A 21,448-nucleotide genomic window follows, 5' to 3' on the forward strand; every position below is an offset into this window, starting at 1 on the left:
GTGTTTTCGTCCTTATTAGCAATGATGTGGAGTACATGTCTGGGCTAAAGTGCCTGCTGCAGATGCGGTATCGATCACCCCTCTTGTCCGCAAAGACTTCTAGGACTCTACTTTCTATCTCAGAGGCTGGATATCCGCAATATCGGACCCATTCTCTTATCTGATCTATTGTCTTAGGGAAAACATGCATTATAGTACCTTCAGATTTGTTATGGGTCTTCGAAGGGCAACCGCCAATGGAACAGGCAGGCATTATGGAAAGTTCTGAAAAGTAAAGATCAACAATTCTCTATGAATACCAATGTGTTAAAACATTAAATGACACATAAAAGGTTCAATGCAAGGTCCGTTTTGGTTCTTGGAACTATACACGTTATTCACATGCGGATAAGTATTTCAATAACTTTCAAAAAATAGAAAAAGTAATTTGACTAAACTCAGAACATGTGACTAGTTCCTTGCATGTACTGTCGTGAACGAAAAGAAAACATGGATGCAATTTGATGACTACTAGCAAATAGATATAAATTAAAAAATTGGACGCAAAATGATTATGGTACATGGACTTACCTTGACGAACAAACAGTTAGATGCAGGGATCAGAGTAGTTTCTTGTCGTAGAACAGGGAGCAGTTCACAGGTTGCAAACTGACGAGTTTGCTCAAAGTGGTCACGGAAGTTCACAGAGACGAAGAGCAGATAACCAGCACCTTCACGGGTTGACTAGCAAAGCGCAAAGAAGTTCTCATTAGAAATATGAAGTGGGTTATAAAGAATTCGAAACAGGGGTGTGTTTGTGAATGAATGACGTGTATATGTCGTGGCATTATGCGGTCTGCAGGGGGCCGTCCAGCGTGAGCGGGGATGCTTGGCAGGAGACACGGGGTCTGGAGGTAGACATGGGAACAACAACCCATGCTCTATAGACCACTTTGAAGTGTACATGGTCTTTGGCACCTCTTGGCCTTTATCGCTCCCTGACAGCTCCACTTGCCAGCACAAGTACCGCGGTGCGAACTGCCTTTGATAGGGCGGGGGGTGGATCGGGGCGGTGGTCGTGCAGACAAGACACAGGAAGACTCATGAATGGAGACACACTTATGTGGATTGCAGGGGGCCGTCCAGCGTGAGGGGGGATGCTTGGCAGGAGACACGGGGTCTGGAGGTAGACATGGGAACAACAACCCATGCTCTATAGACCACTTTGAAGTGTACATGGTCTTTGGCACCTCTTGGCCTTTATCGCTCCCTGACAGCTCCACTTGCCAGCACAAGTACCGCGGTGCGAACTGCCTTTGATAGGGCGGGGGGTGGATCGGGGCGGTGGTCGTGCAGACAAGACCCGTTTGCCGCAGGGCCTCACCAAGGAGAGGCCATCTAACTGAATGTAAGAGGATGGCTGCAGGATCTACTACATGGAATGCAGGGGGGTGAGTTTATAAATACCTCACCCTCCCAGGAGAATATACACTAGATTCATTTAAAAAATCAAAACAACCATTGTTAAAATATATGTTGGGCTTTATTTTAGATTTTAATTAAACATAAATAATAAACATTACACATTGTAAAGTTGAGGTTGCAGCACATCAAGGGAAAATCCGCGGTATTGTCCACTGTCACTGGGGAAATGTTGTCTAATGGCAAGTACCGCACAGGCAGGTATTACTCTCCGAACGCGGTTTCCGAGCCTCCCGTGAAGCCACCAAGTGAAGCAACGATAGGCCACCAGCCTGTACCACCTGTGAAAAAAAAGATGCAAACTGTATTAAACTGACCAAACTTTCTTATCAATGTCGATTCAGGTAACACATGTCATTTTTCTTAGAAAAAAATTATATCTAGAAAATGCACTATATGGAACAAATTTACATGCGTTCGAATGATATGTAAATGTAATTTTATATGTGGGAGACGACCATGAAATAGTGGTGGCATCACTGACATCACAAACAGAGTATACTTACTCGTTACTCGGATTACGCGGACGAACAGTGCCGCGAAGTTCGTGCATAAGCACCATCATCATCCTCAACACGGTCCGTGAGAGGCAGGCTTCCCTGAACTCTGGCAGCTCGGTGATGCATTGCGGACTTTGCTCGCCTTCCTGCAGACTTTGCTCGCTTTCCGAAATGTAGGCCAAGCACCCGGAATTTTCACGGCAGCAGCAGTTCTCCTCCTCAGTTGGCATTAGCTCGCACCGATTGCACGTGCACCAGGTGGAGACGCCGTCCATGCGACATGGTCCAGGCTCTTCATCCGTTGACTGGTCCTCCCAACTGCCGTCCGAATCCCCATCGTTTTCGCGTGCTTGACTTTCCAGTAGTTCTTCCTCGGTGTACTCGGGCTCGTACATATACGGCATTATTGTGGCCATTGTGCGGTAAAGATAGTAAAATAATTTACAGAGATGGTACAGGTGTTCACACGGGCTACAAGCGGCGAAGGTAGCTGACCAGAGCACTGAAACGAGTCACAGAATACTCAAAGTAACACAGAGAGAGGAATGGAATCGAAAATCTGCTGCTGTGTGTTGTGAAACGGTCTGTTTATACTTATTGGGGAAAGAGGCGTCCTGCCATTTCCATGGCAACACGTCAATAGCTGAGGCGCAGCGATTGTTGACACGAGACGTGCTTGAAATGGGCAGTACGCGTCTGCTGATGTCAGGCTCAGGGGCGGGGGATTTGATTTAGTGCCGCAAAGGCAGGTGAGCCAGGTCGATGCGGCGGAATGATAGGATTATCACAAAATGGAGGCTGATTTCGAGTGCGATAATGGGCAAAAAGTCGGGTAAGGTCCATAGGAAAGTTTCCTACGATCTACCGATTTATGCTTACAAACACATGGCCGACCCGTAGGGACAATAAAAAAAAAGTCCCGGAACTATCCTTTAAGCAAGAGATGCAGTATTAAAGAGAATGGCCGTGTGTGGCCATGTATCATAAGGGATAAAATACCACCCACCTACCATACATACAAATGATATATTGTAGGTCATCTTGGAGTTTCTTGATTTTATAAAGGAACTGGGCCTTCAGCCTTGTTCCTCCATTCTGCTCTCTTCTTGACTTGCAGCATTCTTATAACGTATGATAGGGGGTACGTTAGCCCAAATATTACAGACTAGTTTTGACATCACAAATGACCTGTAATAAGAAAATGAGATCACAACTGCTCTTTCATTTATTTATTGGGTATTTATAATGCTGCTATTCAGCCAAGGTGTTTCTAGGCACAACAAGACAAAAGGGGGTGGGGGAACAGGGATGAAACAAAACAATAACGGTGGTCCTACTAGGCCTTTTCTCATTGGGATCATGCAAATGCAGTGACAAGAAATGTGGGGGAGCGGGCAGGGGGAAGTGTCAGACAGGGCAGAAGGGCCAATGAATTATGCAAGTGCCAAGGGGAGGCCAGATGAACACATGCTAGGGGAGTGCACAGGGGAATAAGTTCCACGTGCTAAGTGCGAGGGACGGGCAGGAAGGACTCAAATGGGTGCAGGTCCAGCCAGGCTAGTGCAGTGAGACAGAGCCTGGAGGGCAAAGGCAGGTTAGGGGGTTCATGGGGAACCAAGTGCAGAGGTAGACTGGTCGAGCAGGGCCTGGTGCCCTCACAGAATCTTAAGGACCCAGGCAGCCAGACAAAAAAGAGGCAGAGGTGAATATTAGCAGGGGAGGCAGAGGGAAGGAGGAAGTAAAAGGAGGGTCTTGTGAAGCTTCTGGATCCAGCTCAAGTCTGAGAGGGGCAGGAAGCCATTGCAGAGGGAGGCACCTGCGGAGGAGAGAGATTTATTTTAATTTTATTTATTTTATTGTTCATTTGTAATACGCCTATACATGTTAGTGTCACAAGGCATAACAAGGCAAGGGGATGGCGGAGGGGGGGGGCAATCCTACTAGGCCTTGTACATTCAGATCGTGCAAGTGCAGGTATTTATAACATGCTTAATACCCAAGGTCAATTCTAATCCTGGATCCAGGATGTGAACCAGTGTTACTAAGCATGATCTTGCTTCCAAGACCCACATATTGCCAGTGGGCTATCCTCCTGGATAGAGAACTACCCCCCTTGCTCTGCTTGGAAAGCCATCTGGTCTGCAGAGAGTTGGAGCTAGAGGACCGAAGGGCTTGAGCAGGAACGTAATTATGGAGAGAGAGTTGGATGTAGCGGGGTCCCAGGCCCCAGAAAGCCTTGTGAATGATGCAGAAGGTATTGGACTTGATCCTTTCAGCAACCGGGAGCCAGTGGAGAGATTTTTGGGCTGGAGAGATGTGGTCCCTGGTCTTGAGGCGAAGTATAAATCTTGCAATCCTATTCTGGATTAGTTGAAGGGGTGAAGAGAGGAGTTAGGCAGATTGAGGAAGAGGCTGTTGCAGTACTCCAGCCTGGAGGGGACAAGAGCTCTGGAGACATTGAGTTTCTGGGGGAAGGTGAGGAAAGGGACAATGCCTCTGAGGAGGTGGGTGCAGAAAGTGGACTTTCTTGGCAAGGTCACTGATGTGAGGGGAGAAGGAGAGAGAGGAGTTGAAAATAACACCAAGTTTTTTTGCCTCACATTAGGGTGAGGCGAAGGGGCTCATGGAGGGCGGCCAGAATGTAGGATGGAAGGAGGGAGCTAGGGTCCCAATGAGGAGGATCTCAATCTTACTGGCATTAAGGCAGACATTGTTAGCAATGCACCGTGTTTAAATAGCAGATAGACAGTCAGGAAGGAGAGAGGAAGAAGAGGAGGCAACGGAGGGAACCTTGAAGGAGAGCTGCTTGTAGTCTGCATAACACTGGAAGTTAGGTGAGAAGGCAGAGATCAAATGGGCTAGGGGGGCAATGTAAATGTTGAAACGCCATCGCGAGAGGAAAGAGCCCTGAGGGACACCACAGGTGAAGAGTGATATGGAGGAGAGAAAAGGGCCCAGTTGAACCTGAGAAGGTCGGTGTCCGGTCTTAAAGGTTCCTGTCCGCAGAAGCTGCTGAGCACCACAGTCCCTCAGTAAAGTGTGGTCAACAACTGAGTCAAGAAACAGCTGAAATCCCAACTTCACCGGGGCAAAGGAGAAGTGAAGAAAATAAAAAAGAACACGTTAAAGGCACCTATCTGTAAAAAATGAGACACAAGAAAAAAGATTAAAATCAAACTAACTCTGAGCATCCCCCCCTAACCCCTAAGAATGGGTTATACCTGTTTTTCTTCTGCAAGATGCTAAGTGGACTTGAACTTAGTTTATTGTCTCATGGAAAAATCTTTAATTGCATTGGGAACTTTCCAATATTTCATTTTCAAGAAAAGTCTTTTCAAAAGGTAACTTCAGACAGGCTAGATCCCAGTTGAATATTCTTGAAATAATCTTGAGAGCAGTTTATCCTACACTGCTGTGAAGCCAGCCTGGTGGTCGTGGAGACAACCCACAGAGTCAGTGTGTAATTAGTTATTATGCTGCAGTTGTAACATCACAATGCCTGCTGCTTGAGACAGCAGATTGCAGAATTACAGCTGTTCATTGCAGTAAATAAAGCAGCGACAAGCTTTTAAAATTCCTTTCTTGTAAAATAGTTTTCTGTGACACTTTACAGCCAATACTTATCAAGGAACTATTTATGGTACAATGTTTAAATTGTGCACTGACAGACACTATTGCAAGAGACCGCCACTTTCAGAAGCTCCCTGTGGGTGAGTAGCATGGCAGAGTGTGACTGAGTGTACGGTTTGGGTTGTGCTGTCGGGACCGCCCAGATACATCGGCTTAACCTCTGGAGGAAGGATGTCTGAAGTTTGCCAATACACTGACGTCCTGAGCACTGAAAGCTAGGCTATGAGGAAGTATCCCGTCTAATGAACAATCTTCGTATTGAAAGCAATGCACATAATCAAGCGGTTGTCCTTCTTTTATCTTGTATACTATTATATGCCTAAAAAAGTACAACCTACCTAGCACTGCGATGTACCACAAAACTAAATCAGCAAATGTGACCGGGTGTGATGCTACAGAGCTTAACAAAGAGATCCTTGTCACAACAACACCTTACAATGCAGCTTTGAGGAGCACCATAGAAAACGAAAAAATAACAAAATACTTTGTACAAACTAATGAAGCATCATCTACTGAACACCCTGACAATAGTACTAACAAATCAGCTGATACTAATGCCTCGCTAATACTACCTACCAGTAGATAACAACTCATTAATGAGTTTTTGTTGTTCATTGTAAAATGAGGTGAACAAAATAACTAATGTTGATCAGAACGTACAGCATATTAGCAGAATCAGCCCGGAGAGTAAGAAGGCCTCTGCAATATCATCAAGACCGGTTGACAGTCTTACTGTCACTGCTGTCCTGTTTGGGGACTGCGATTTGACAGAATTCTCTAATACTACTGCATCTGTTAATAATAATAAATCAGTCTCCAATGAGGCTTTACATGTTGCTATGAAAATATCACAAACTCTGTCTAGACATTCAACACCAAGTCAGGATACTGGAAAGAAAGGAGCATTTCTCATTTAATAAACAACCTTTCCAAACTTCCCCTGACTGCCACAATCTGCCATAAGAACCTCCAGAGCGTTGGTCTCCCTTAGTCTCTAATAGATCATCCAGGCACAGGAGAGACACAATGGAATCCATTAAAATGGGCCTTGAAATTCCAGAAGATGTATGTGTTGAAGCTTTGGGGGACAGCTCCAAAGAGATATATATGACACACAAAGAACATGGGAAGTTGAAAAAGATAAACATTCAAAAAGCCAACAATAGGAAAACATATTCCCACTGTCTACCCAATGATACCGGTAATAAATAACTGATACTTATGCCTGGCGAACCCTCTATACAAGAGGTAGTAACTGAAAAAGCAAAAAGAAAACTCAAGAGGGGAACTAAACCGCAAGGTACACTGACCAGCTGGGTAATTAGATCCAATGAGCCTCATTCCGAGTATGGCGATAGGGGGTTAACATCACTGGTAAGGATGCTGGTGCCGTTAACCTCCTACTGCCACATTCCGAGGTCCCTTAGCGGGTCCCACCAGGAACGGCTGGTCTGACCAGCCGTTCTTAGCGGGACCCGTTAAGGGACCATGGAGCTAATAACGGGCCTGCAATTTGCGGGCCCGTTATTAGCTCCTTCCCATTCCCATTTAGCCCTATGGGGGCTCAAATGGAAATGGGGAATGGTTTCCTGAATGGGGACTTACCGAGTCCTCCAAGGTTGGAATGACCCGGTAAGCCCCCATTCAGAGACACCGGACCCGGGTTTGGAGGCAGCCATGGTGCTAATAGCCAAAACATGACAGCATAATAGCACCATGGCTGCCTCCAAACTCGGAATGACCCCCAATGATTCAATACAAGATGATAGAAGCTCCCTGATAATAAACCAAATTGATGCCCCAGGGAAAGCATCTATTTCTGATCCCTCGGTAATTAAACCCAACAATACAACACAAGATGACAGTGGCTCCTTGATAATAAAGCAAACTGATGCCCCAGGGGGGAGCATCTATTTCTGAAACCTCAGACTCACCAGTAAATGCTAGACAGTATGCAGTGCCGAGGCGGTGGCGCACAGACATCTTGGGACGTATAATGCAGCTTTGCGGAATGACGATGACTATGTCTTGCCTCCCCACACCTTATCATCGGCAACAGAATTCAGTATTAGCATAGCTCTCAACCATTTATGTCGCAAAAGCGGGTGAAAACACCCGATTTTACTTTTGGCGGGTGAGAGGCCCATTGAAATGAATGGGCGTGCATGAGGTTTGGCGGGTGAGTCCGCTGTTTACATGGCGGGTGACACCCGCCAAAAGCGTGTGAGTTGGGGGCTATGTATTAGCAACAATTTCACTGATGGAAACAACTGCCCTTGAATCGCTCCTGTCTACTGCAACTGCTGGGATGCATTCCTGCATTTAGAGTGCTGCCCAGCAAGGACTTTGAGTATATGGAACAACTCGATAACCCCCCCACATCAATATATACGGTACATTGTGAATCAAGTAAGTTAGTGAGAACAATAATATCTCATTCATATTCATTGCTAAAAATGGGTTTTCAAAGAAAATAGATAGTTGCAATGTCAAACTAAGGATACAATAGACAACACAAGACACAAAAATCTATTAATCTCCTTTATTTTGCTGAGCGGTTTGGGGGATTTCCTGGAGGAATTATGCAAAACCACCCAAAACACTTACAAGAGTTTCTGGTTACATCGTATGAATGGGTCAGTAGCTTAACCTAGAAAACAGGCCTCTTCTAATAGGACATATGGTCCTAGTCCAATGTCCAGTTTCCAGCTCTACACAACAGGAACTTGGGTTGTGTCACCCCAGAAGCATCCTGCAGAGTACTTGGGGCCTCATTACACGGTAGGCGGTAGGGATTTACCGGTACCGGTAAAATACCGGTATCGGTAAATCCCTGCCGCCTTACTACGAGGTCCCTTAGCGGGTTGGAGTTTTAACGCCTGCTTTTTGCAGGCGTTAAATACCAACCCGCTAAGGGACCTCGGAGCTAATTACGGCACCGCTAAATTGCGGTGCCGTAATTAGCGCCTTCCCCATTCCCATTGAGCCCTATGGGGCAGAAATGGGAATGGGGAAGGGCAATGGCGGAAGGGGGATTTACCGCACCTCCAACCTTGGGATGGGGCGGTAAATCCCCTTTCCGCCAAGGCGGTGCCGGTATTTTACCGGCATGAGCCATGGCGCTAATAGCGCCATGGCTCACCGCCTACCGTGTAATGAGGCCCTTAGTCTCAGAGTATTTAAAGTGCCTCAGCATGCTTCTTTCTTGGTCTTGATGGTCGATCCAGAAGGCAAGTAGCCCAACTGAGATCTGTAGCTTTTAATACAGCACATCCATGTCTGTGATCCCTCATACCCTATAATCTCCTTCAACTGGTACCAATGGGAATTTCTTCCCCCCTGACTGTTTTTTTTTTCAGAACAACAGTATAATTACCCACATTACAGTGTCGCCTTCCTAGGAACAAGCCCATGACATGTTCTGGTTCCACCTTTGAAGATGTGACCCCACAACAGGCTCTGGCATCTGTTTTTCAAGTCTTGTGTTCTCCACAACATCTGGGTATGTGGCCCTATGCTGGGTAACAAAGCTGGCAAAACTCTAGCTCTGTACCTGTGCTCCTTGACTACCTCGAAGGTTTTGGTTATAGCAGGAAAGGAGGGTCTGCACAGGATATCTCACCTTTCAAGATCGCACACAAGGAAACGTTACCTCTTACCACCTCTATCTGTTTCTCTCCAATCACCTTCTCCTCTACAGTAAACACACAAACTTTCTGGTACATTGTCCCAACTCCCTCATTCATGCCATCTTTTCGTGATCTTTTTTTGTTTTTCTGACAACTCACATTTTCTAATAATAGAAGGAGTTTGCTGTGCCCTTCTTCCCTTGGTCTCTGGGTTTCCTTATTGTCATTTGCATGTGTTGTGTATATCCAGACTTCCTGTCCAGACCGACTGTCCTCTTAGGATTTATCAGAATCAATATGGCATTGCCCTGACCTGTTTCTGTTTGCTTTCTCATGGGGTTCTAGGCTCATGGCTAATTTGCTCACAGTCGTTCGTGAGACACTGCTCTGCTTTGCCTTTTTTTCAAGATTACTCCCCAGCATGTGAGATGCTAGATGAGGAATCATTAGGTCCACCAGATGCGTGTGGACTTTGTCAAGCAATACTTGTGTAGTTCCTGTCTCTACAGAATCTTTTCTGCAGCCACTTTATTACTGTGATTCAGAGCAATTCTGACTCTTGGCACTCAGGGCCCTCTGAGGCTCCAATATGTGAGATCTCGCCATTCTGCATATATAGTTCACCAGGTTCTCTGTACGGAGAGAGTATCATTTCCGGACGAGGCGTTCCAAGGTTCCCTTCTGTAGGGATTTGGGGAGTCTGGGTGGACTCTGGGGATCCCCAATATACTACCACAAGGGGTTGTCTACCTGAGACCCCATATCACCCCCTCCACTAAATGTGACTCCATCAAAACATACTGTTATTATATTTTATTGAAAGTCATTGATTTTGCATTCGTTATGAAATGCAATTTAATATTTCATGCAATTCTCAATAATATTCCACTACAATCTTTACAATTTCTTATGGTATACAATAGTTCAGATTGTTCTGTAAAATAGGTTAATGCATATCTTTTATTGAAAAGGGAAGAACAAATACATTCTAGTATAATATGCTACAGTGACTACAAATTACCCCTTAAGGCTAAAGGTTCTTTGGTGTTTAGATCTGGCCTGAGCAAAATAATATAACATTTGGGAATGAATATAAAGCCAAGCAGCCCAGCACTAGAAGCCAAGATGGCAAAGACCTCCACAGCCACCATGTACCTTCCCTTGGTGCTGAGGTAGGTTGGGATGAAGGAGATCCAAACGCTGCAGAACACCAGCATGCTGAATGTGATGAGCTGGGCCTCGTTGAACTGATCTGGGAGATTCCGAGCTAGAAATGCCACTGTAAAACTTGCAAAGGCTAACAGACCCATGTAACCAATCAAAGTATAGAAGGCAGCGATAGATCCCACATCACACTGCAATATCATCTTCCCAGTTTCCGAGAGCATGTCAGTGTCTGGATGAGGGGGAGAGGTGAGCAGCCAAGAGAGACAAATGGCCACTTCTCCCAGAGTGCACAAGAGGACCATGGAGCCTGATACCCAGGATCCCAGCCACCTGCTTAATCTGCTCCCAGGCCGGGTGGCATTAAATGCAATGACAACAATGAGGGTTTTTGCCAATACACAAGACACAGCAACAGTAAAAATAATCCCAAATGCAGCTTGTTGTATCAGGCAGGTTGATACTGCTGGGCGTCCGATGAACAAGAGGGAGCAGAGGAAAGCCAACATTAGGGAGATTAGAAGTATGTAGCTGACATCCCGGTTATTGGCCTTCACCATCGGTGTGTCCTGGTGCTGGAGAAAGATTCCCAGCACTCCTGCTGTGGTTATGGAAAGGAACACAGCAATGAAAGCTAAAACCACACCAAGGCCATCGTGGTATGAGAGGAAAACTATGACCTTGTTGATACAGCCGTCCTTCCTGTCATTGGGCCACTGGTCATCAGGACACTTCAAACAGTTTTCCATGTCTGTAAGTAAAAAAGTGACATAATTGAACTATATTAAACAGTTTAGAAATCAAAACTAAATTACAAGATTCTAAAAAGTGCTTCAAGCATCAAAATTCATTGACAATTGAAAATAAAACAGTCAGATGACCAATGATAGCCTTTCTTTAAATTGTAAAGCTCTTTGAAAATCTAAAGTAACTCATAATGAATACATATTGATGGACAATAGCATTATTCTGTCGTTCACACACAAGTCACTGTTATCACTGTGGGTATCATAATATCTTGTGCAACAGTTTTATGTGTTGAATTTGCCAGTTGACGGGCAGCAGTGAAATCATCAAAAGCATAATTGTAACTACAAGGCTGGCTTAGTACTTCATATTTCATGTAAAAAGACACCCTTCACTGCCACAATATCTAGCCCCTGCTCTGAAGTTGTTTTCCTGTACTGGGAAGTAATTGCACCTGAATACTCAGCTAGTGATCTGTTTCATACTAGACAACCCGTCCCATTCCATTCTGGAGTCCAGTCCCGTTTCTTCTTTCCTTGCATTTCCATACTTGCAGTCCTGGATTTAGCAATTATAAATCTGGGACTACAAGTCCTAGAATGTAAAGAGAAATAAGTGAATGGACCTACATATCCCAAATTGAATAGTTCATATTGGCAAGCATGTTACTGTGAAACAAGTCGCCTACTCTGACATTACCCATTGTTGAGATATTTCAAACAGCAGTGCTGATATTGGGACAATGTGCCTCATTACGATGTTGGCAGCAACCCACCGGTGAGAGAGGCGGGTTGCTGCCAACCCTGTAACGCTGAATCCAGCACCTGACTTCCCAGTGCCACTGGGACATTACGAGTCCTCGTGGTGCAGGAAGTCAGGGGCCGAATTTCATAAGTCCCCATTCCCATAGAGCCCCATAGGACTCTATGGGAGTGGGGAGACAGACGCACTGGCACTGTTGGTAATGGTGCTGTTGCTTCTGTGGCGACTCTGCCTACTGCAGTGGCCTGGCAGGCAGACTCGTAGTGTGGCAGTTTGGAAACAAGGGTGCCGTTGAGCTTACTCAGGGATAGGATGATACCAATTTGTATTGACAATTGATTTCTAACATAATTCACCAGAAAATAATTTATATCTATCAGAAGGAATTCCAGGTAGAAATCACTGGAGTCTGTGTTCATTACCAGAGGTTATTCCTCACCAATCTGAGTAGGCAGATGCATCTTTCCAGTGTACCCCTCTCACCTATGGTAGCTGTGCTCAAGTAGCAAAGACACAAAGGGTGTGGACCTTTAGAAACGGAAGAATATTCCTAGAACTTCAAATGAATGGAATGCGCAAACTTAGCCATAATAGTACTTAATCTGCAAGTACAAAAAATATACACATCAGGGCATCACACATCAGCTACACCAAACCCAGCACATCCTGACTAATACTAGGAGGGTTAGTGTTCAATCGAAGGAATGGGGTGCTTGTGTTGGAATCCTGATGCCTCTAGGTATTTCCCTCTGAACTGTGGCTAGCACCCTGAAATAAGAGTGGAGAGCCCGAAAGTATCACAGTGGGATTTGAATGAGATCACAGTTTTACTTTATCTTTTATTGCCCCCCGGTTATCTTGAGCATAACCAAACACACCAAAGTTCAAAACTGCCTAACACTGTTGGATGTCAATGGGGCATTCCTAGTGCATAGACCTGCGGCTTCACCATTGATTGTGATCCCTCCCTCAAAGCCAACTCACACATTGAAGAAAGACACAAACAGCATGCTACAAGCTCTTCCTCATGCACCGAATCAAACCCGTCACCCCTGCACTTCAGATCATTTTTCCAGGCCATGGTACTATCCCGCTTGGATGGTGGTGCCTCAACCACTAATCTGTCTCCTCCAAAGATGTTCAACACACCGCATCATGCCTCATGATAGGTCTGAAGAAATACAACCTCTTTTCTCCAACTCTTAGCTAACTTCACTCTCTACCACTACAAGCTTTCATCACCTTCAAGACCACCTGTGTCACCTAAAAGGTTCTAAGTTCCAAGTCACCACCATACTTTACTGAAAATGCCACATCTCAGGTTAATGCAACTCCAGGAGGAAAGATATCACCAGACTGGAATCCCAGAAGTACAGGAAGGACATGACCGGAAAACAAGCCCCTGCTCTACAAGGAATTCTTGAATGATAAATGAGAACCATAGACTAACAAGATGACCCCACCCCACTATCTTCTACTCCCCTCATTGTACAACACTCAGTTGCATTCTATGTTGCATTCTATGTAGGTTTCTGCTATTGAAATCACCTACATACATGTATACACACATTCAACACTGACCATGCCTGTACTGGAAACCCATCAAACGGGCATTGGATGTACTTCCAAACAGATTTAAAAGCATGCACATGACTGGTGGTGCCTTCATGCACCAACTAGACACATTCTGTTCCACTGTGATTATGTTACATAACGCGATGTGACTATGACTGAGGAGCCAGAAGAAGATACAGACTTTGACGATGGCCGTGATGGCTATGAAAGTCAGACACATGGACGGCAACAACAGAGGGCCAGTGTCGATGGACTTGTCCTTCGAGATGTAGTCCTCAATAGAGTTGAGTTCATCACCAACAAATTGACACATCCACGTCCCAAAGCCCTTTCATATGTGGCAACAGAAGATAGAGCACACATGTACTCTTCAAACATACTTGTTTTAAACTTGGAAGGGTTTCAAATGTGCTGCTGCCCCATGGGGATGTGCTGTAAAGCCCAAATCTAAAGAAGTTGGGAAATATCCATGAGAAAACACACAGCCCAGGGTTTAGCAAAAGAAACCCAGGGGTGAACTGAGGAAAATATTCACAAATGGAGAAAACTAGATTATAACAATTGAATTGTCTGCACACAGCAGAGAGGTTTTTTTTTCCTCCCCTACTGTGGCCACTTGCCCACCTGCCACTGTCTGGCTGGTTCTCAGGCAGGGCAAACCACCAATGGGGCAGTGGCAGGGTGGAGTGTAGACAGGAGACTGATGGACAAATGTAGGAGCAGTGGATGGTAAAGTGGACAAAGAGCTGTTAGAATCCTTCACCTGACACTGTTGCATAAGGGTAAGGGAGTGCTCCTGCCAGGTCAGTAACCCATCCTGCGACTGGGAATGCTTCAGGCTGGCCTCCATCCGGTAGCCTTGGGAATCATTGCTCCTGTCCAAGTGATGCACAGCAGAAGAGGTGGAATGACAGCACCACAAATGGACAGGCTGTGCTTAGAGGCCTTCTCACATGCCAGGTACCAGCAGATGCCTGCTCTCGTTCCAATCAGGTATCCTCTTAGACGCTACTGGAGGCCTCTGCAGCAGCCACAGCAGAAGCAGAAGTTTAGACCTGTTTCTGAGCCATTCAGGCATCATTTGGGAACCCAACGTAGGCCTCTGTAGCTGCAACAGCAGCAATAGAGGGATTCTTTCAGCATGATTTGGCATCCAAACGGGCATTCTCTCTGGCATGAGTGCATGCCTCTTATGATCTATAGCTACAGCTGCATCAACGGAGGCCAGGCAAGCATTCTCCTTCAGCTCTTGCCAGCCTGCTGTATCTCACCTACGAGGTCTTGCATCTGGCAATGGTTGACCGATTGCTCCTAAAGCCCATTTATAGGGGGCCTTGAGTGGCAATGCAGTGAGGGAAACTTTTATAAGGATTCAGGATTGGTGGATTCCTTGGGAGACAGGTGGATATGGAGAGGTATTCCTGTGATATACAGCGCAAATGTTCCTTTTGCAGAGGACAGTCAGTACTTCATGTCCACTGGGCCAAATCACATTGCGAGTGAGGCTCAGAGGAGAGAGGGAAGGTGGGCACATATGGAGCATGCAATATATTTCATACTTTGATGGAGCAAGTGATGGATGCGAGAACAATATGAATATCTGACCTTGTGAGGGCCAGGGGAAGAGGAACAGGAAGTACGGGCAGTAGGAGGTGATTGAAAGAAGGAGTGAAAAGGGTGATAGAAGTATGGACAGTGAGTTATTTGTGTTTGTGTTCTGAACGGGGGGAGAAGGAGTGAAGGATCACGGCAAGTGCGAAGGGTGATAGATGGCTGTTTAATTTTGGCATGGTAGATGAGGGTTTTGTGGGTTATGTGTAAGGACCAGTAGTGGCCAGTGATCCATTTTTAGGGAGGGTGGTTGATGGATATAGTTTAATGGTTGGGAAGGAACATGGCTTTGAGAGAAATGGAAAGAGAGGATGGTGAGAATATTAGTGTCCATGGGTCTGTGATGTCATAAAAACGGTGAAATATAAGCATGGTTAGTGGATGTGTGGATGCAAAAATATGGGCAGGGACTATAATTACAATGCAGGCAAAGGTACTCACAGATGCATGGGCTTTACAGATGTATTTTTGAGTGGGTGTGCTGAAAGTGTACATACTTGTTTGTGCCTTTTTTTCAATACATCGGACTGCATTGTTTGATCCTTGATACACCACAGTAACATTGCAGTGGGCAAGGTTCTCGCCCATTGACCGATTTGCAGCAATAACATAATCACTTGATTATGCCCCCATGTGAGTCTTTATGGTCCTAGCAAGTTCCAGAGTTGCAGGAGATACATTTCTTTGGGGCATGGATTTTTGGCATGACAGAAATTCACTGATTACTCTCTAGGACTCTCTAGCGCCTTGCCGTCCCATGACTGTAGCTCCAGAGATCAGGCTGGTGAGTCACCACCCGTGGCCAGGCACTCCCTAAGACCTCTTGGCACCACCTACCGGACATGCCCAAGTAGGTCCTGCCAGCACTTCTCAATCTGGGCCACACTGTGAGATGTTGTTGTCACTGCATTGACCTTCTTTATGATGGTCTTCCAGATCTTATTGCACAGGCAGAATGTAACTGTATGCCACTCTGAACTGTGTGGTTGAATGGCAGCTCCACGATCAAATGAACAGAAAGGCCATGTTAGGCCCTAATGTGCTGACATTCATTATTCTCATGGAAACGCACACTGGCAGAATGAAAAGCCACCCTCCAAACTTTAGCACAGTCAAGGTGCCTAGTGAATTCAAACTGTGTGCATTTCTGCCTTTGAAAGAAGAAATATGCGAAAAATAAAACCAGATTGCAGAAAGGAACTGGAAAGGCACATTGTGAGTTGATAGACGAAAAGGCAGCATTTCATTTTCAGCTGGCACGTTAAAAATGCTGTGTGCAAATCAAAAGAAGTACACTTACTCAAAAGAGCTTTGCATGCAATTGTTAGAACTCAACTCAAAAGGCCTATTTTTTAACATTGGCAACTTTGCCTGACAAAACAAAGATGTCTTGGAAATGTGGGTATTTTACAGTTTGGACGGAAAGGAATTGTTTTACAGTGAAACTCCCTGGCCTAAACCCTTCAAATAAACATCATAAAGTGAAGTGAACATTGATGTCATTAGGAAATATATTAAACAGGCTTCACATTAAAAGTAAATGCCACAGATTGAAAGGGCAGTATATTTTTTTTCAGATGGGCCTAATGTGCCCATGGAAATGTATCCTTCACTAATATAAGTGTCTGTTGCTAGCGGCACAACAGCACGTTTCTATTTCCTGATTGAGAGTTGGTTCTATTCAGGACACTTTGATGACCAGCAAGGGATTTTATGAGGGCCTGTTCTATCAAATAATAATGTTAGGGAGAATTCTCCAGAATGGCTAATTTCCCTTACCTACTGAGTCCCTCAGCAGCTTTGCTGTATTTCTAGGATTTGTTTTGCTGTGTGTGTTTAACATTTTTGTGTTTATAGACTGTGGAGCCTCAACTACTCCACAGGCATCATCTTTTTATTGTGTGTTACACAGCACCTTCAGTGCAGTGACACAGGGTTGTCTTTTAGACTTCCCAACTCAAACTCCATTTTCTGGGACTTACTGTTAAGATGGATTTCTGAACTCTTTCCTGGAGGGGCAGAGGTTCAGAAGGCCAGCCTAGTTTCTTGGAACAGAGTAACCTCTGGACAAGCCAGACCAATCAGGGTAGCGATGGCGGCGGTCAAGACTAGGTCTCAAGAGGGGTTAGGGTGACTAAAAGCCCGCAATGAGCACACAAAGCAAGGACACGTACAAATTAATCCAAACAGGTGTTATATAAAAAATATAGACACATTTATTACAAGGCCTTTGTAATATTGACCATAGTAAAGAATCACGGTAAAACTCAAGTAAACCAACACATCACAATCAAAATACAATATATGTACAATACCAAAGGGTCTAAAGAGTTAGACGCACAAAATATGTAGACCACCTAGATGGGAGGAAAACAGGCAGTGCGAATAATAGTTAGACCCAGTCCGCCTTCAGAGGCACCTAACTAGAAGGAAGTCCGAGCCCTAAGAAGAGTGGAGTATTGTGCTCAAAATTACCTGCACACGCTGGTGCCAACGGGCAAAAGGGAGTCTCTTCGAGGAAATCAGGCAGTTCAGATCGGTGAACAAATGAAGATGAACAGATCTCCGTGACTCAAGTGCAACCTCTACTTGTGGGCAGAAGCAGAGCACGAGTACGGAAAAGCATGCTGTTTAGATACAGCGGGGTAAAGCTACAGGCTACTGCAGGAGGGAGACCGGTTCCTAGCGTTACTACTCACCGGTCCCGATGCAGGCAGACCCAGGCTTCTCCGCGTCAGTTTCAGTGCTGGCAGGTTCAAATACGAGCGGGGGACGTCTCGGCATCGTTTAGATTCCACGGCAGCAGAAGTTAGAGTTGAGTATGTCCCAAACGCAGTGAACCCGCACAGATTGTTACCACAGCAGGGCAACGAAGCGGCTGTGTGTATTCCAGCCAAATGTACACTACTCACTTCAGACCTGGGAACGCCAAGTGTACGAATCGTGTGAGAGTGTCAAGGACTCGGAATACAGCAGAAACCTGACGGCGGTAACAAAGCAAGACTCCTGGGTAGGCTGGTCAGTCCACTGGATGGCCCAGAGACACTTCCGAAGGCTTACGTGCAGGAGATGGTGAAGATGGCGAGAATAGTTGTTCCCACTATTCCAAAGGTTCAAAGTACCAGTACAGGCCTTCTCGTTCGATCAGAGGTAGAAAGGGTTTCACCAAGCGACAGCAGTGCAGAGGAGCAGTCTTTCAGTGGGTCACCAGCGATTCCTCAGTCCAGCCTCTTGGTTACAGGATACTTGGCTCCTTATCCTTCGTTCGTAAGAACTCAGGAGATCAACATGGTAGTGGTGTTTCCAGCCTCCTCTTATCCAGGTTTCCCTTCGTGCCAAAACGGAGGGGACCCAATAGGAGATCTGCTCACAAAACACTCACACCATACGTGGACCTATCACGGACCACGGTGGTCCCAGGCATTCAAGACACTCTAGACTCTCTGGCACCCAGGATGTGTATTGGTACCAGACATGCCAGTCCACATCCTAGAGGCTCACACCAGGCCTGTAGAAGCCCGCGAAAGTGTCTTTGTTTCGCGGGAAAGTACATGCCCAAATAAGGAAGGCCCCGGGCCGGCTCGACCTGGGGAAGGTGAAGGGGGAAAGACGGTCAGTGGACAGGACAAAGAGCCTCATGGTCTGGCCATCTTGGGAGCCAGACCACCCTTTTGGGCTTAGCGCGAGACACGCGCTTAAACAGCCAAAAGGAGCTCAAAACACAAAGAAACGATTGCTGCCACCAGTCCCGTCCGTGATTCACTTGCACCGTTCGTTAACAATCCACGAGAGTATCTATGGCCTGAAAAATGACTAGAGACCCAAGAGAGCAGTAACTTAGCTTACAGGGCCCTCTTGTCCCATGTTGCGAGCAAAAGAACTACAGAAAACAACGTTTCCCGGTGCTGACTGTCTTAAGGGCATGTCAGTATCCCCGTAAGAATGGAGAGAAAGCCCAGAGGAGTGAGGAAGGAGGCCGTGCTTCTCTGGCAAAGTCTAGATCAGAGTGTAAAACAACAGCAAAAAGTTTAGGGGTTTCCACATGGTAGGAAGAATTACCTACAATTAAGAAATCTTTGCTAACAATGACTACTGTCTATAAAGATGCCATTAACTTTATTAGCCTCTGTAAAACCACAGACCCAGTACACCCTATCTTGCATAGAGTACTGGAAAGGGTTAATCCCTTTGTGTCTGTTTCTCTTGGAGCATTGTTTTGCTCCCTTTTCATCAAGACTTGGCTGGTGGCAGTGGTAACTACCATATTTTTCCAAGCTTGGTATTGTTTTAGGCTATCTTGGTAGCCTCAGACTTAAACCCGCTAGACCATATATGTTTTATTTCGGATCCAGCTGGGTTTAGTCGCCATTTCTTGTTGTAAAAGTCTTTCTCGTGTTTTACTCTGCGTGCCAAACCAGGTTTGATTCCTTTGTTCACTGTCTTTTCACGGGCTTCTACGCAGAAGCCCTCCTTAGGTGCCTGTATGTCTGGGGGGACAGGATGTGAGGGAGGGGTTTAGGACTCCCTGCACAGGGTCTCCAAGGAGACCCATGCGGCACTCTGAAATGATTGACTGTGGTGACTGTCCTGGCGGGACAGCCACCCTGCTGTGTGATTGACAGCTAGGTGGGGTGAATGGGGTAAAACTGCATAAAAATCAGGTCTATGGGTCTGGAAAGGCAGAGTCGCCACTGGAAGGAAAGAACCAACGAGGAGCTGACAGAAGAGGCCCCCTCAACGACTGAACCACCCGGTGAAGCCCTGCTGCAGGTCCGAATCTTCAGACTCCAACGACAGAGAAAATCTCCAAGGTTGAGCTGGTGGGACCAACCAGTTTGCCCAAACTGCAAGCCAGGAGTCCCTCGGCTGGTCGAATTCGCTGTACAGAGCTACAAACCCAGCTTGGGTTTTAAGGAGCGCACCTTTTATTCGTTGCTTTGCTCTGCTGCTGGATTCTTCCCAGGGAAGTGCAGGACCCTCCAGTCTTCCTACTTCGTGTCAGTCCGACAGTCGCTTCAGGAACCGTGAGCCTACAGGACCTTCCCGGAAACATCTGCCTCAGCTACAGCTTCTTCTCTATTTAAAGGTACTGTGCAAATCCGGTTGTTCATTTCGAGCAGCCGCAGTGAAAGTGTGTGAAAACGTTCTCCAATCCGAGGGCTTGTCCTTCTCTACTCTTTGAACTAACCTTTCTGCCGACCAACTTCGTACGGAAATCTTGGCAAAGACTTAACCGCGAACTACCCTGAACTGTGTGATCTTGAGCAAACAACTTTTATCCTATTGACTTTGGCCGTAAGCCTTTTTGATTTGATTCCATCACTGTAGTTCCTCTTTCTAGATTGCCCTGCTTACTTACCTGTTGGTGCTACTTAATTTCTTCCTAAACTTTGTCTTTCCCTCCCTTTTAAATTGCTGGAGTGCCATTTTGCTCACACTTCATTTATGAGCTTAACTTGTCTGCAATCTATTGGGAGTGGTGTGGTGTATTAAGATTGTGATTTTAGAACTGCTTTAACTTTAGTGAAATGTTATACAACTGATATGTAATTAAATGTATATTCTTTTACTCAGAAACCTTGAGTCAGTGTTTGTTTGAATCATAGTAATTGCTGTCCTTTTTGTAACTATTGATACTGCTCACCTGCTCTTGAGATAAGTCTGGCTGCTCAGCCATCGCTACCACTTTTACTGTGTAGTACAGGCTTGTACCAAAGGTGAATATGTACTGTCACTTGTAGTCTTAATTGTGTGTGGTGTTCCCAAAGGGTACTGCATATAATTCTGCCTGACACTGGTGTACAGCGGTGAGGATCAAGTATAGTAATTACACTTAGAGTGCTGCTATTACCTTGGATCAACTAACCACAAGGCTAACATCACGAAAAAGCAATATTAATCATGTCTGATATGGAAAGCTACAGTCAGGAGACCCTCCTTAGTTACACTGTGGATTATTTAAAAAATCTGTGTCGAGAAAGGAATCTCTCTGCCAAATGCAAAAAGTCTGAATTGATTGAAAAGTTGTTAAAGAACCATAGTCTGGGGAGTGGGTCTGAAATACATGACTCTCCAGCAAATGTGGAAAATATTGAGGATGATAATGTGTCTATTATTGATGAGTTAGAGGAAGTAAATGTGTCTCCTAATGTCGGCCTCACTGCTCCCTTATCTGCTCAACAACCTCAACCTTTGTCCACCAGAACCCCCACAGGTCCTACACTCAGTCCTGAATTCATTGCTCTAGAAAAGATGAGGCTTGAATTGGAATTCAAACGTTTAAATGCTCAAACTGAACAAAAGCACCAAGAACTTAAGCTCTGAGAAATGGAGTTGAATCATGAACTAGAAATGAAAAGGTTATTTCTT

General features: G+C 45.5%; 1 protein-coding gene across 1 annotated transcript in view; it reads right to left on the minus strand.

Moving 5' to 3' along the window:
• LOC138510680 (vomeronasal type-2 receptor 26-like) overlaps window positions 1–21,448 on the minus strand; it is a 75,595-nt gene that overhangs the window by 14,079 nt on the left and 40,068 nt on the right. Inside the window, exon 4 of the mRNA XM_069626458.1 lies at window positions 10,242–11,135. Coding sequence (XP_069482559.1) covers window positions 10,242–11,135 — 894 coding nt within the window. The remainder of the gene's footprint in view (window positions 1–10,241; window positions 11,136–21,448) is intronic.

This window comes from Ambystoma mexicanum, chromosome 6p (assembly GCF_040938575.1).
Source record: "Ambystoma mexicanum isolate Mex_15411 chromosome 6p, UKY_AmexF1_1, whole genome shotgun sequence".
In the NCBI taxonomy this organism is placed as follows: domain Eukaryota; kingdom Metazoa; phylum Chordata; class Amphibia; order Caudata; family Ambystomatidae; genus Ambystoma; species Ambystoma mexicanum.